This window comes from Hippoglossus stenolepis, chromosome 10 (assembly GCF_022539355.2).
Source record: "Hippoglossus stenolepis isolate QCI-W04-F060 chromosome 10, HSTE1.2, whole genome shotgun sequence".
Lineage (NCBI taxonomy): Eukaryota > Metazoa > Chordata > Actinopteri > Pleuronectiformes > Pleuronectidae > Hippoglossus > Hippoglossus stenolepis.
The window spans coordinates 17369953-17382404 of record NC_061492.1 but is presented as its reverse complement, the minus strand read 5'-3'; the positions used below and the strand labels follow the sequence as shown (position 1 = coordinate 17382404).

At 43.3% G+C, this 12452-nt stretch overlaps 2 protein-coding genes across 4 annotated transcripts; both read right to left on the bottom strand.

The window, feature by feature from the left end:
• Positions 1–725: 725 nt before the first annotated feature.
• On the bottom strand, positions 726–5103 carry zbtb8a (zinc finger and BTB domain containing 8A). Its single transcript, XM_035168231.2, has 4 exons — positions 4818–5103; positions 2514–3391; positions 2170–2339; positions 726–2069 (listed from the first exon to the last, which is right to left on the bottom strand). Exons 1-4 carry the CDS (start codon positions 4880–4882, stop codon positions 1752–1754), a joined length of 1431 nt encoding a protein of 476 aa, XP_035024122.1. The 5' UTR covers positions 4883–5103; the 3' UTR covers positions 726–1751.
• An 838-nt stretch (positions 5104–5941) lies between these two features.
• gale (UDP-galactose-4-epimerase) lies at positions 5942–11347 on the bottom strand. 3 transcript variants are annotated; one of them, XM_035167110.2, is made up of 11 exons: positions 11178–11347; positions 9536–9659; positions 9169–9281; positions 8229–8342; positions 7804–7980; positions 7575–7688; positions 7395–7461; positions 6838–6923; positions 6666–6743; positions 6429–6543; positions 5942–6315 (listed from the first exon to the last, which is right to left on the bottom strand). In XM_035167110.2, the coding sequence occupies exons 2-11, from the start codon at positions 9654–9656 to the stop codon at positions 6251–6253; spliced, it is 1050 nt and encodes a 349-aa protein (XP_035023001.1). In that variant the 5' UTR covers positions 9657–9659; positions 11178–11347; the 3' UTR covers positions 5942–6250. The 3 variants fall into 3 exon arrangements, with proteins under 3 accessions (XP_035023001.1, XP_035023002.1, XP_035023000.1); XM_035167111.2 differs by having other exon boundaries at positions 9169–9278; XM_035167109.2 differs by having other exon boundaries at positions 9169–9284; positions 11178–11346.
• Positions 11348–12452: the final 1105 nt, after the last annotated feature.

Sequence of the window (12452 nt, the reverse complement as noted above, 5' to 3'; positions counted from 1 at the left end):
GCAAATCAGACAATGTTTATTTTTTCATCCATCTTTTCTTATTGGGACATATTTAAACGTCTGCTGTGAAAAAAGGTCAGAGCTGCCACGTGACTACATTCACCTGGGAGCAGATACATACTCTGTAATTATAAAGAGATGCTGCATCAAGGTGTGGTTCCTTAAAGTTGTGGTTTCTAAACCCCAGACAGGATGGGATGTAAATGAACAAGTTACAATAGCCTCTACAGGACTGTGCTAAAACTGGCCATAGAGAGAACGTTTAGGAGGTGGAAGGTAGAGGGAACAGGTTTTGAAGTCAATTCCAACAATGGTTCCAAAGGTATAGTCTCAAAATTTACCAATTTTGTGTAATCTTATCTATTGCACCGTAGAAAAGGTCCAAAAATAATGACCTGTAAAGGGTGAGCATCAAAGAGACGACTGCTTATGAATAAGTGCAGTGTCAAAAATAAACATACAGCTGCTTTTATCACCAATTAAATGAGAATAACAACACTATCAGTTTGTACTGTATTTATTAAAAACAGTACAAAATTTAACTCAAGTGTTGATATCTCTGATATAATTTACCTGTGTGCCATGTAATCATATGCTATACATTCATTTTAATATATATATATATATATATATATATATATTAATGGCAAATGTAAAAACAAACAGCTTATTTGACTTGGCAGCATTTCTCTTATTCATAAAGATGAACAAACCAGATGCAAAAATGTATAAAAATATCTTTAATGTGTCAAAAAGTAAAAAACAAACAAAAAATAAATAAATTATAATTGGCGTTATATCATAGTGTATATAATAATCAAACCTAATCATAAAAAGCACTGCAATCGTGAGACATGGAAAAGAAAGAATTCAACTTTCCTCTCAGGCAGTAGAGAAATAATAGTCACTGTTCAGTCACTTTGTTTCGCTTAAACACCAGATATCAAAGTTCAGTCCCAGAAAAGTACAAAGGTTTTTGTTCTTCCATGCATTTGACAAAAAAAACTTGTCTTTGAAAGAGTTATCATACAAATATAACTGACGCACAGGACACACTCAATATGCATGCTTTGGATAGTGCATATCTTTATGAAGCTTCACAAAAAGCATTCCATTTTGTCACAAAGGTCCACAATCCCATTCAAAGTAAAGATTAACCAGTTGTTTTCAACCATAGGCTGTAAATAAAGATGTAGGACGTGTCTACACTTCCTCGGTCTATCCAGAATCAAAGCCAAAATATTCTGGATACATGCGCTGCCATCTTGCGCATGTGGAATCTGAATCAGAATCTGCACAGTTGCAACCGAGGGATGGATCCACGGTTTCTCCAAAACATGCGCTCGACCGATCACGAGTCAGTCTTAGCTGTCAATCATGACGTTACATCCTGTTTTTAAATAATTATATAACTAATTAAAACCAAACTTATCAGTATTATAACAAACATTTTACTTTTTTGTTTTGCCCACGTCCGCTCCATTAACAGGAGGGACTTATGACATATACTGCAGCCAGCCACCAGGAGGCAATCAAAACACTTTGGCTTCACTTTTGGCCTCCTCTCGTCCATCTTTAGATACCGTCTATGTATTCAACTAATAGACAAATAATACATCATAAATGTGTGTATTTACATCAGTGGATCAGTTCTTTTATGCATAAATTCTATTGCATGGATTTCATACACACACCCACCCACCACACACACACACACACACACATGAACGCACACACACTTTGGTCCCATTTCACTGCAGCTCCTCATCACTGTCGTCCACTTGCTGGATGATGAGGTCGGCCCCCGAGTCCTCAGCCAGGTCGTCGTCGTCGGTTACCATCCAGCTCCGCTTGCTGTCCCCCTCCTCCTCCCCGTCCACGCCCAGCAGCAGGGCCGGCTCGTCGTCGGCCTCCTCCAGACCGTCCATGGGGATGTTGTCACAGCCCACTTCCTCGATGCACGCGGTGCACATGCGGTAGCGTCGCGAGCCCTCGCACACCACATGCCCCGTCTCCTCCGTCACCTGACACTTGCACTTCCTGCACACCAGCTTCCTGGCTTGATGGATCTGTGTAGAATAATGTGTTTAATGCAGATGTGTTATATTACAGCTTGTGTTACTGTAGCTCTGTGCAGTAGCTTCACTTCCTGGTTGTACTTGCACCCACCGTCTCGAAATGGCTGCGGAGGTGCTCCAGGCGGGTGAAGCGTTTATTGCAGGCCTGACAGGGGTACGGCCTCTCTCCAGTGTGACAACGCAAGTGGCGCTTCAGGTCAGCCTTCCTCTTCACAGTGTGGGTGCAAAAGGGGCATTTGAAGCGCATGATGTGGTTGGAGTCTGCAAAGAGGAAGTGAAGCTGTTCACACGACTGTTATTTGTTCCCTATGAATCACTGTCTACAGGAGTGGTTTTGCTTCAGGGTCACACTCGTGCATTTCTGCTACTGATGTAATTCTGGAAAAGGTAAACACATGACTGATTCTCCATTTTATTGACTGATGCACAACTCACCTTTATTAAAGTGTCCAATAACACCGACAATCTGTGGTAGAGTTGCGTACAGCTCCTCGGCCTTTTCAGCCTTTTTTGTCCTCGCCTCCTGAAGGTCCAAGTCTTCGTGTTGATGAGAGCGGTTGCTGTTGAGCGCCCTCCTCTTGGCTCCTCCTTTACCTCTCCGGCGCTCTGATCTGGGCAGTGTGTACAGAGGGTCCTGAGGGTCCTGCAGGTCCTCAGCCTCTACACTGAGCTCATTAGCAGGGCTGCTTGGGTTTGTCTTTATAGCTGAGGCTGAAGATTCCAGGTCTGGATCCTTCCCAATGAAGCTGGACTGGGATCTGGAATTGTCCCTGGTCCAAAGTGCAGGTGGTGGACTGACGGAGCAGGGGCCCTGCTGCTGCTGCTCTGTGGTCTCTTCTCCTGCCCCACTGGTAAAGCTGCAGGTCTCAGACAAGCTGAGGCAGCGGTCACTGTCTTCATCTTTCATGCTGATGTCCAGGGAGGACTTGATGAAGTTCTTGCAGTAGCTGATGACATTGTTCATCTGCAAGTAGCTGGCTGCGGACATCACCTCGATAACGTTGAGACTTGAGAGATCAAGCTGGCCGGAGTAGATGAAATCTAGGATTACCGTGAAGGTCTCTGGGCTGAAGACGTCGAAGGTGGCGCTGATGACGGGGTCCGACAGCCCGTCGGGCCCCTGGGACAGCAACATGCGGAAGTAGCCGCTGCTGGCGAACAGGACGTTGCGGTGGGCTCTGAAGAGCTGGCCCTCCACCAGCACACTGCAGTCGCAGAACAGCTCCTGACGCCGCTGCTGGTTGAGCTGCTTCAGCAGGTTGCTTTGGTGAGCCACTGTGATGTCGGCGGTGTTGAACCACCTCTGAGGCTGCCTGCAGGAGACAACATGACAGCACTCTCACTGGCTGTGGGCATCAGGCACTGAGCTGTTCTGCTCGAAAATAACAAACCTTGCGTGCCTCATTATTTAAACTGAGACACTTCCATCTTGATTCTGAACTTCCAAGAATATAATTTGTATAAATTGCATTTTACATAAAAAAAACAAAAAAAACACCCCATTGATTTTGTAGTGGTTCTTAAACTTTTGCACTTCAAGGATCCTTTAACCGACACAAACTATACTGCAGACGTCCTTTTAATAAATGTTTTGCTTTTCGATGTTTCATTACAGGAAATGCATGAAATTCAGGACCAAATTCAAACAGTCTGACAGTGTGTTGCAAATGGATGGAAATATGGCGAAAATAAATGATTCCCCTGCGACCCCTCAGGGGCCCTTGGGGGGCCCCGGACCCCACTTTGAGGACCCCTGGATGAATCTATCAATTATCATGTGCCTTTGTCCCTGAACTGGCTCAGCCCCAGCTCCCGCCCACAGGAGATCCTGCGCTGTGATTGGCTGGAGGAGCCTTCAATACAAAAACCCTCCTCTAATGGGGCTACACCCGACTCCAGTCAGGGAGCATCGGGTGACAAACCCAACAACCACACCTGAGGAGGGGGCATGAGACCCCCGCTGTCTGCACCACATCCCACCGGTGAGGAGCGGAAACCAATCACCGATCAATAATACACCATAATGATAAATATACCACAACCTCATTTTGCACAATACTTCTTCTTCTTCAATAGTATTCTACTCATCCGTCCTCCTGAACTACACGCTTTCATTTTTAATTATGCGATGTTTGCTGACGAGGCTCCGCAGCAGCAGCGCCCGATTTTTACAACCCACGATGCAACGCCCGGCCGCCGGAGACTCTTCCCCGCTGCTCCCCCTGTCACACGCACCAGAAATGTGTCATATCTTTCCCTGAGAAACCCTCCGCTACACACGCACCCGCACACACACACACACACACGTCGACCTACAAAAAGCCACAGTGCTGCAGTCCTGCGAGAGAGAAAAGCGGGCAGCGGCGCACCGGAGCAGCCCAGTCTGTCCTGGAGCGACGCCCACTTCAGGCTCCAGCCACCGCACACAATAGGGACAAAAATTGAAATAGAAATAGCCACAAACCTCCAGCAAGTGATCATGCTGCGAGCTGATAACAAATGTGTATGTGCAGCGCGGACAGGGGCGGGATGAGACGCGCTAATACGCCCGTTTTTGAACACCGCCACCCCGCACTCCTCGCCGGAGGTCCGGTCGGAGCGCAGCGAGCAGCGGGGAGGATTCGCCTCGGCCGCCCAAACCCAGCGACTCCTTCCCAGGCGTGAGGTGTCGGCAGGACCCGCTTACGCCCCACGCCGTGGTAACCACCCTCCCTCCAGACAAAATCCATCGATACTCACTGGTGACTCGATTCACCCGGCGCCCGATAGAGTCTACTCGCCCCCAAGTCTGCCACCATATCCATGGTTTTTAAAATGTATTCCCTGCGCCTCTTTTTTTTCTCGTCCAGGGTCCAGTCTGCCACTTCCTGCTCAGCCCTAAAGACCGAAACCCGGTTAGAGCGAATGGAGCTCTGTGCTGACGTGGGTGTTTATTAACTGGGTGCCCGAGGGTTCAAGGAGCCATTTAAAGCCCCAGTGCCCCGTTTTATATGCAGACCACTGTGTGTACACTGTGTTAATGCTGAATAATCCACTGTTATAATATAAGGATTATTCTAATACAACAGTCCTGCAGGGATGTTTTTAAGTGATACTGAATTACAGCTAATCTAATCATTCTGGTAGATGTATCCATTGTCCTGTGACTTTCCTAAAGGAGCCTGTGGTGTCCCTGTGTTGCTCAGTAGTGTTATGGTGGCCCTGAAGTGCAAATCACAAAACACTGAGGCGAATAAAATGCAATGGCAAGTATAAGAAAACGCAACAGCAAATAGGAAAAAATAAACGGCACTAGTAGAAAATGCCACAGCAAATATAAGAGAACGGGACAAAATCAAATAAAACCCCCCCCACAAAAACAAATCACAACAGCAAACAACATTGGCAATTGAGAAAATGCAACTGCAAGGATAAGAAAACACAACGGCAAAGAATAAAACACAACAGTAAATAATAAAAAACAACTGCAAATAATTAATCCCAACGGCAACTATAACACAACGCAGTGGCAAGTATTAAAAAACATAACACCAAATCACAAAATACACCATAAGATGAGAAAACACATGAAACACATGGACAGTGTGTCCGTCCGATCAGCGATGAGCCTCGTGGGTAGCAGGTATTTGATTTGTCGTTGTGATTTGCACTTCAGGGCCACCGTACCTTCCAGCTGTTATATGCTATGTAAAGGTGAGAGAGCCTCTTATACCAGAACATTCTCATGGTTTGGTTGTGTCTCACTGAATCATCGTGGTTTAATCTCAATGTGGTAAAACACTGTCAATCAACGTTAATTAAAACTCACTTCACAATCATTTGCATCAGTTTCATTATGGAGTGGAATGAAAGGCTTCTGTGTCTCCAATAAGAAATTGAATTTATTCTTTCATTGTTATGGCTTAAAGATCAATACATTTACAGAGAAAATATCCATCGTTGATCTGATGAAAACGACACAGAGAAAACCGAAAGCCGTTTGTAAACAATCATTTGAAAATGAGATAACGGTTAATTAAGAGGAAATAAAAGCATGACAAAACATGAAGCGTTCAGTTACTCCTGAGGTCATATCATGTGTTTTATAAGATATGCTAAAAAAAATTAAAAACGTTGACGGTTGAATTAAGAAGAGGACTCGAAGACATTTAACGACAGTCTGCGCAGTCGTATCAACACGCCGGGCCTTTGGAAAATCCTGTGGGGTTCATGGACTGCCAGCGCCACAGATCCTCACCTGTAGGGACACATCACAGCAAAATGTGGGATTTTCTTCAACAAGATAAATCAATAACAACACATGTTATTTTCAGACGAAGAGGATCAGATGAAATTAAAAAGTTAATTTACACATTCGTTCCAGGTCAAATTCGGCCTTCCACCCGAGCTCCTTCTCAGCCAGACTAGGGTCAGCGTAGCAGGATGCAATGTCTCCTCCTCTACGAGGGGCGATCTCGTACGAGATCTACAGAGAGGACATGTTGTACAAGAGTTACATTGACAAATAGATTAAAAACAGAGTGGTTTAGCCTAAATAGAAGGAAACATTAATGGATAAGAGGCCAACGTCATAGTCAAATCACTCACCTCTTTCCCTGAGGCTTTCTCCATGGCTTTCACCATCTGGAGCACAGAGTAGCCCCTTCCTGTTCCGAGGTTGTAAACCTACAGACACATACACAATGATGCACAAATGCCAGCGTGTCAATAAATACCTCGAGGGTGTACACACAGGCAGAACGTGTGTGTTTCTTACTACCTGGCACCCGCAGTCCTTCTTCAGCTTCTTCAAAGCTGCTATGTGTCCCTTTGCCAGATCTACGACGTGAATGTAATCTCTCACACCTACAGAGAGGGATAAACAACTTCTTTAGATGATTCTGAATGTTAATGAAAGAAATGCGATGATAGTTTTCTTGTTATTAAAGATAGGGTTGGTATTCCTGGAGAAGCTAGCAAGAGCAGGATACAAAAATGCAACCGATACACCCACCCCCTCCCCTCCCCTCCCCTCCCTCTGCCCTCTCGTCAAAGCTAATGCCCCGGTTCTTGACAGACAGGTACACCAGCCAATCATTTTATTTAACTGAAGGAAATGATGGGCTGTCGTGTTCACTACTGTCCTACGAGGTCCACAGGCACCGTTATTTCAATTTTTTTTCCAGGCGGCTTTTTATTTATGGTGTCTGTCAGGATTTAAACAAAAAAGGGCAACAAGTGTTCCAGAAACATCTTACCAACCCTATCTTTAAGTGCCCTCTGCCCAAAACAATATTTCAAGGCACAATTTAATCTGTGCACAATCTTTTTCATCACCTGTCCCATCGACTGTGTCATAGTCGTTCCCAAATACGTTGAGGCACTTCCTTCTCCCGATGGCAACCTTTGAGGAGGAGAATAAAGGTAATTCAAACCGGTCAAATCATCCAACTGATCCAACTAGAACACATGGTGCAGTATACAAGTCCCTCAGATGAAGCCGTGTATTTCATCTACCTGAGCAACATATGGCAGCAGGTTGTTGGGGATACCCTGAGGGTCCTCTCCTATCACGCCGGAGGAATGAGCTCCAATTGGGTTGAAATAACGCAGCAGCACTGCATTCCAGTCCTGCACACACAGAGGCAACAATGAGACAGCTCGCGTGTGTGTGCGTGTGTGTGTGTGTGTGCGTGTATATGTGTGTGTATTTCCGTGAATACATTTCCACTTCCTGGATCCATACCTTCTCCGCCTTACAGTGGTCCTTGATCATCTCCTCGATGAAGTACTTGGTCTTGCCGTAGGGGTTGGTGCAGCCGCCCACAGGGTGCAGCTCGTCGATGGGCAGGTGCTGGGGGTCCCCGTACACCGTGGCCGAGCTGCTGAAGACCAGATTGCGCACCTTGTGAGCCTGCATCACCTGGGTAACATGCAGATGCACACAAACACAGCACGCGCCTACAGTCAGCAGCTGATAAGCGTAATATGCACATTCAAGTCAGGAGATCCACACACAGTGATGAAGGGTGCAGCGTTCAAATTATCAAGCTCAAACTCAAAAGCCCCCCCCACACACACACTGTCATGCACTCGGCATACAAAGACAATGATCAGTGCAATGAATGATCATCTCAGAGTGAGGATTGACATGGAGGCAATAGAACTGACCTCCAGCAGGTTGATGGAGGCGGTGAGGTTGACTCTGTAGTAACGCAGCGGCTGCTCCACTGACTCCCCGACGGCCTTCAGGCCAGCAAAGTGCATCACGGCACTGAAAGCATGCTGAGACAAACAAACATGTGAGGGCTGTGGAGCGACTCTATGGGTCATATGCAAATAAGAAAATGTCATGGTGTCCTATTTTAAAAGGCTATTTGACAAAGTACGGTGGCCATCAGGGACATCCATCAGTAACTAATTACTAAGTAAAGTATTAAAGTAACTAACTAAGTGTCTAACTGCAGTTTATAAAAGATACATGTAGAATTATTTCATTGTCCCATCAGCTGCTGGTGCATATATTCAATAACATTAATTTTAGAGCTGATATATAAGAAATTGTATCTTTTAAGAGTTTAACCGAGTGAACTTTAATAAGTATTTTCAAGATTCAAAACTTTATCGTCAAATAATGCAGGCATTGATGAAATTAATCTTTCACTGGTGTACGGCACACAAAAAGAATACAATACAGTAAATTAGGGCAATAACATTACCAAGAATAAAATCTGAAAAACACATAACACTGTGTAGTAACAGGAGTACAAATTTTAAATAAAGTAAAAGTTAACCTGTGGCAATTAAAAACTAAATAGTAACTATGATATATAAAGTGCAGTTTCTCTGCTCAGCTCAGTGAGTCCTTAAGTTTAATTATTAATCAGTTTTTTTAAATGTCAAAAATGAGTGAAAGACAGATTTATCATTTTCCCAGAGGCCAAGTTAATCTGATCAAAAATTGAAACTTGCAAACCTGTGTCAACGACTAAAGTAATTGTTAATTATTATAATTACTGTAAAAATTGTACTAAAACAACTATAAGTAATGCATGTAGTTATTGGTTTAGCTCTAATAAAATGAATAAATCCGCTTTGTGGACATTCTCACCTTTTTGAAGAGTCGCTCCAAACCGGGACGATCCAGAAGGTCGAGTTCATGAAACTCAATGTTGGTGCCGAGAAGCTTCTCTATCTTGTGTATGCTCTCTGGCACATCTCCTTCTCCTCCATTCAGAACAGGATGTAGAACACACACACACACACACACACACACACACACACACACACACACACACACACACACACACACACACACACACACACACACACACACACACACACACACACACACACACACACACACACACACACACACACACACACACACACACACACACACACACACACATCATTGCACTCAACAAACACACTTGGAACACTTATCAAGTTTATGACATCAAACGCAGGGCGCTTACCTCTGACTGCGTTACTGAAGTTGTCCACTACGACCGGCTGGAAGCCAGCGTGAATCAGCTCCACCACGCAGTGACTGCCAATGTAGCCCGCTCCACCTGTGACCAGCACCTTCTCTGCCATCCTCTGCAGAAATACAAATCACTTTCTTCATTCACTTTAGACATTTAGCACAAACTTACACCTGCAGGACAACGATAAAGCTTCAACACTCACTGCGTTTTTAATCAGCTTTAAGTTTAAGTTGTTAAAATAAATATATACAAAGACATTCGTCACTTAATGCAATTCAGAACAACTATTTTGTTAAGAAAAAACTACAGATATAACGGATATCATCTTTGCAACGTTCAACATTACTCCTCATCTGGAAAGTATTTTCAGATGAGGACGAGTATTGAAATGAAATAGAAGGTCAGTAAAAAAAAAAGAACAAACAACATAAATGAAGACGTGATCAAGGGGTTAGAATAGGTCGGACGTAAGTACATGAACTTTTCTGACATGGGAGATTTTGGTGTTTCTTATGCATTTGTTTAGTATCGAAAGTTACGTTTTTGTCCCCACAATGGGGATGATTTGGCATAACAACATTTTTGTATATAATACTTAACAATGTTGTCGTCCAAAGTGGCTTGTATATTTTGAAAGGAGAAGAAATCTATGTTTAGCTTCAACAGTTTATACAGCGTACGATACACAAACCCAGCTTCTCCATTTAGGACCCTGCTGTGCTTACATGCTGTGGATGTGAAGTCACGAAAGACGCAGGAGGACTTGAGGGCAAACTCCTAAACCTGCTCTGTAAATTTCCTTTTGTCTGATCCCCGGTCACCACACCTGAATATGTGACCAACCCATGGCTGTTGCACGTCAGCAGGCTCAACCCTTAACTCGTCTGACAACATAAAACCAATAGCACACTCTCAGTAACTACTCCTACTTATTGTTAGGAAGTTATTATCATTAAAGACTTATTTTTAGACGTGCTCTCTCCTTGTTCTGACCTCATGTCTTGAAGGCAGATAATGTGAAACAATTAAAAAGCAAGATAAGCAAAACAAAAACAAACTAAAATTAAACATCATGAAATGATTGTTTGTTTTTGTTTTGCTTATCTTGCTTTTTAATTGTTTCATATTATCTGCCTTCAATTATTTTCTTTTAACTTGTAACACACCTTGTAACTGTTTTATTATTATTATAATAATAATAATAATAATAATTATTATTATTATCTTAAAGGGAGCACACACTGTGATCTTTCCAGCCTCCACATAAGCATCAACTTGTGAAAAGCATAAAATAAATTGTATTTTCTTATTCCATTCAAACTGGTGCCAGGAATACAGCACAGCCTGCTGCTGGCTGCTGACTGGAGGAAGCACTAAGGAGCCTGTCTGTGCTTCACGTTACAAACATCCCACTTTACTGACACATCCCATCGCTCTGTTCTACTCGGTGCTTCTGAGACAAGCTGTGGCTGAAAAACACATGAAAGCTGTTTTGAACATTACTGTGATAATGTACATACACTGCATCTCTGTCATTCCTACAACAAGCCAAACCAGCCTGACCCTGGTCTCTCACTCCGGAAGAACAGATGTGACTTCTGTCATCAGCTTGAGATCAAGAAATACTTACAAAGTGTAAATGGTAGTTTCCGGGACAGTGTCCAGTTAAACCCAGTGAGGAGGATGGATGAAGGTGTGTGTGTGTGTGTGTGTGTCAGCTCATGAAGTTTCTCCTCTCTGCCTCTGACATTTCTCTACTTCCTGTTCGACATGGAACGACCTCAAGTAAATCTTTAACGCACCACTTCCTGTAAGAGCTCTTTCAAAGTAAGACTCCAGGTTGCTAAATTCCTATAAAACAACATCAAATTCAAAATGGTAATTATTATGAGATAGTAAAATGATCAGTTAGTTGTAAGACACAATTTTAGGTATCCAAAAAAGTAAAAAAACCTGTGTTGATCTTGGTTTGGTTTAACTCTTACGTTTTATTTTGACGTTTGAAACGGATTCACACTAAGCCCTAACTCTAGTTTCATGGTTCTGTAAAGTCTGTGACGTGCTACGTGATTGCCTCACGTGCCATGACGTCAGGCGGCGCTGTAGTGAAGCCACGCCCCTCACACAGAGAGGGGATTGTACAGAGTCCTCTGTGTGTGTGTGTTTGTGTGCGTGCGTGTTTCACCTGAAACACACAGGCTGGTAGGGTAAAGTGCCACGTTGCTGTAAAAAGACATGGACGAGAAATCACCCTGTGTTGGTCTGTGTGTGTGTGTGTGTGTGTGTGTGTGTGTGTGTGTTACCATTTTCGTTCCATTACCCTTCCTATACTTACAAAATCAACATGTAATTGATAGTTACAGTAATACAGTAATACAGTAATACAGTAATCTAACCTTAACCTAAACCTGAAACTTAACTTAACCTAACCTAACCTAACCTAACCTAACCTAACCTTAACCTAGACCTAACTTTAAACTCAACCTAAACCTCAACTTAACCTAAACTTATGCTTTTTGTTCCCATAAGAAAGACAAGTCTCCATAGTGTGACTGTGTAAATATAGACCACACCCACACCCACACCCACACAAACACACACACAGTCTTGGCTCCATGCCTTCAAAGAACATTACATTGACCTATTGATGTCCTGGAGATTTACTCTAACCTTAACTATAGTTACTATTAGCCTAACCCTTACCTAACATAATCCTAAACCTTAACCTAAACCTACTATGAGGAATGCTCTAATATGAAAATCGATTAAAATTATGACAGTAATTGGTAAAAAGTGTCCATGTGATGACTGTTGTATGAGAACTTAGAGAATGGTTACATTGTGTGATGGAAACACACACACACACACACTTACCACAATCACTTATGTCTAATATTTTATTTTT

Bases quoted from the DNA above. Each gene is read 5' to 3' on its own strand.
- zbtb8a (XM_035168231.2), bottom strand. From the start codon at position 4,882: ATGGATATGGTGGCAGACTTGGGGGCGAGTAGACTCTATCGGGCGCCG. The intron at 3,392-4,817 runs GTGAGTATCGAT...TGTCTCCTGCAG, and splicing joins CCGGGTGAATCGAGTCACCA to GCAGCCTCAGAGGTGGTTCA. The intron at 2,070-2,169 runs GTGGGTGCAAGT...TATTCTACACAG, and splicing joins TCCGCAGCCATTTCGAGACG to ATCCATCAAGCCAGGAAGCT.
- gale (XM_035167109.2), bottom strand. From the start codon at position 9,656: ATGGCAGAGAAGGTGCTGGTCACAGGTGGAGCGGGCTACATTGGCAGT. The intron at 8,343-9,168 runs GTGAGAATGTCC...TGTTTGTCTCAG, and splicing joins TGGAGCGACTCTTCAAAAAG to CATGCTTTCAGTGCCGTGAT. The intron at 6,744-6,837 runs GTAGTAAGAAAC...ATGTGTCTGTAG, and splicing joins AGAAGGACTGCGGGTGCCAG to GTTTACAACCTCGGAACAGG.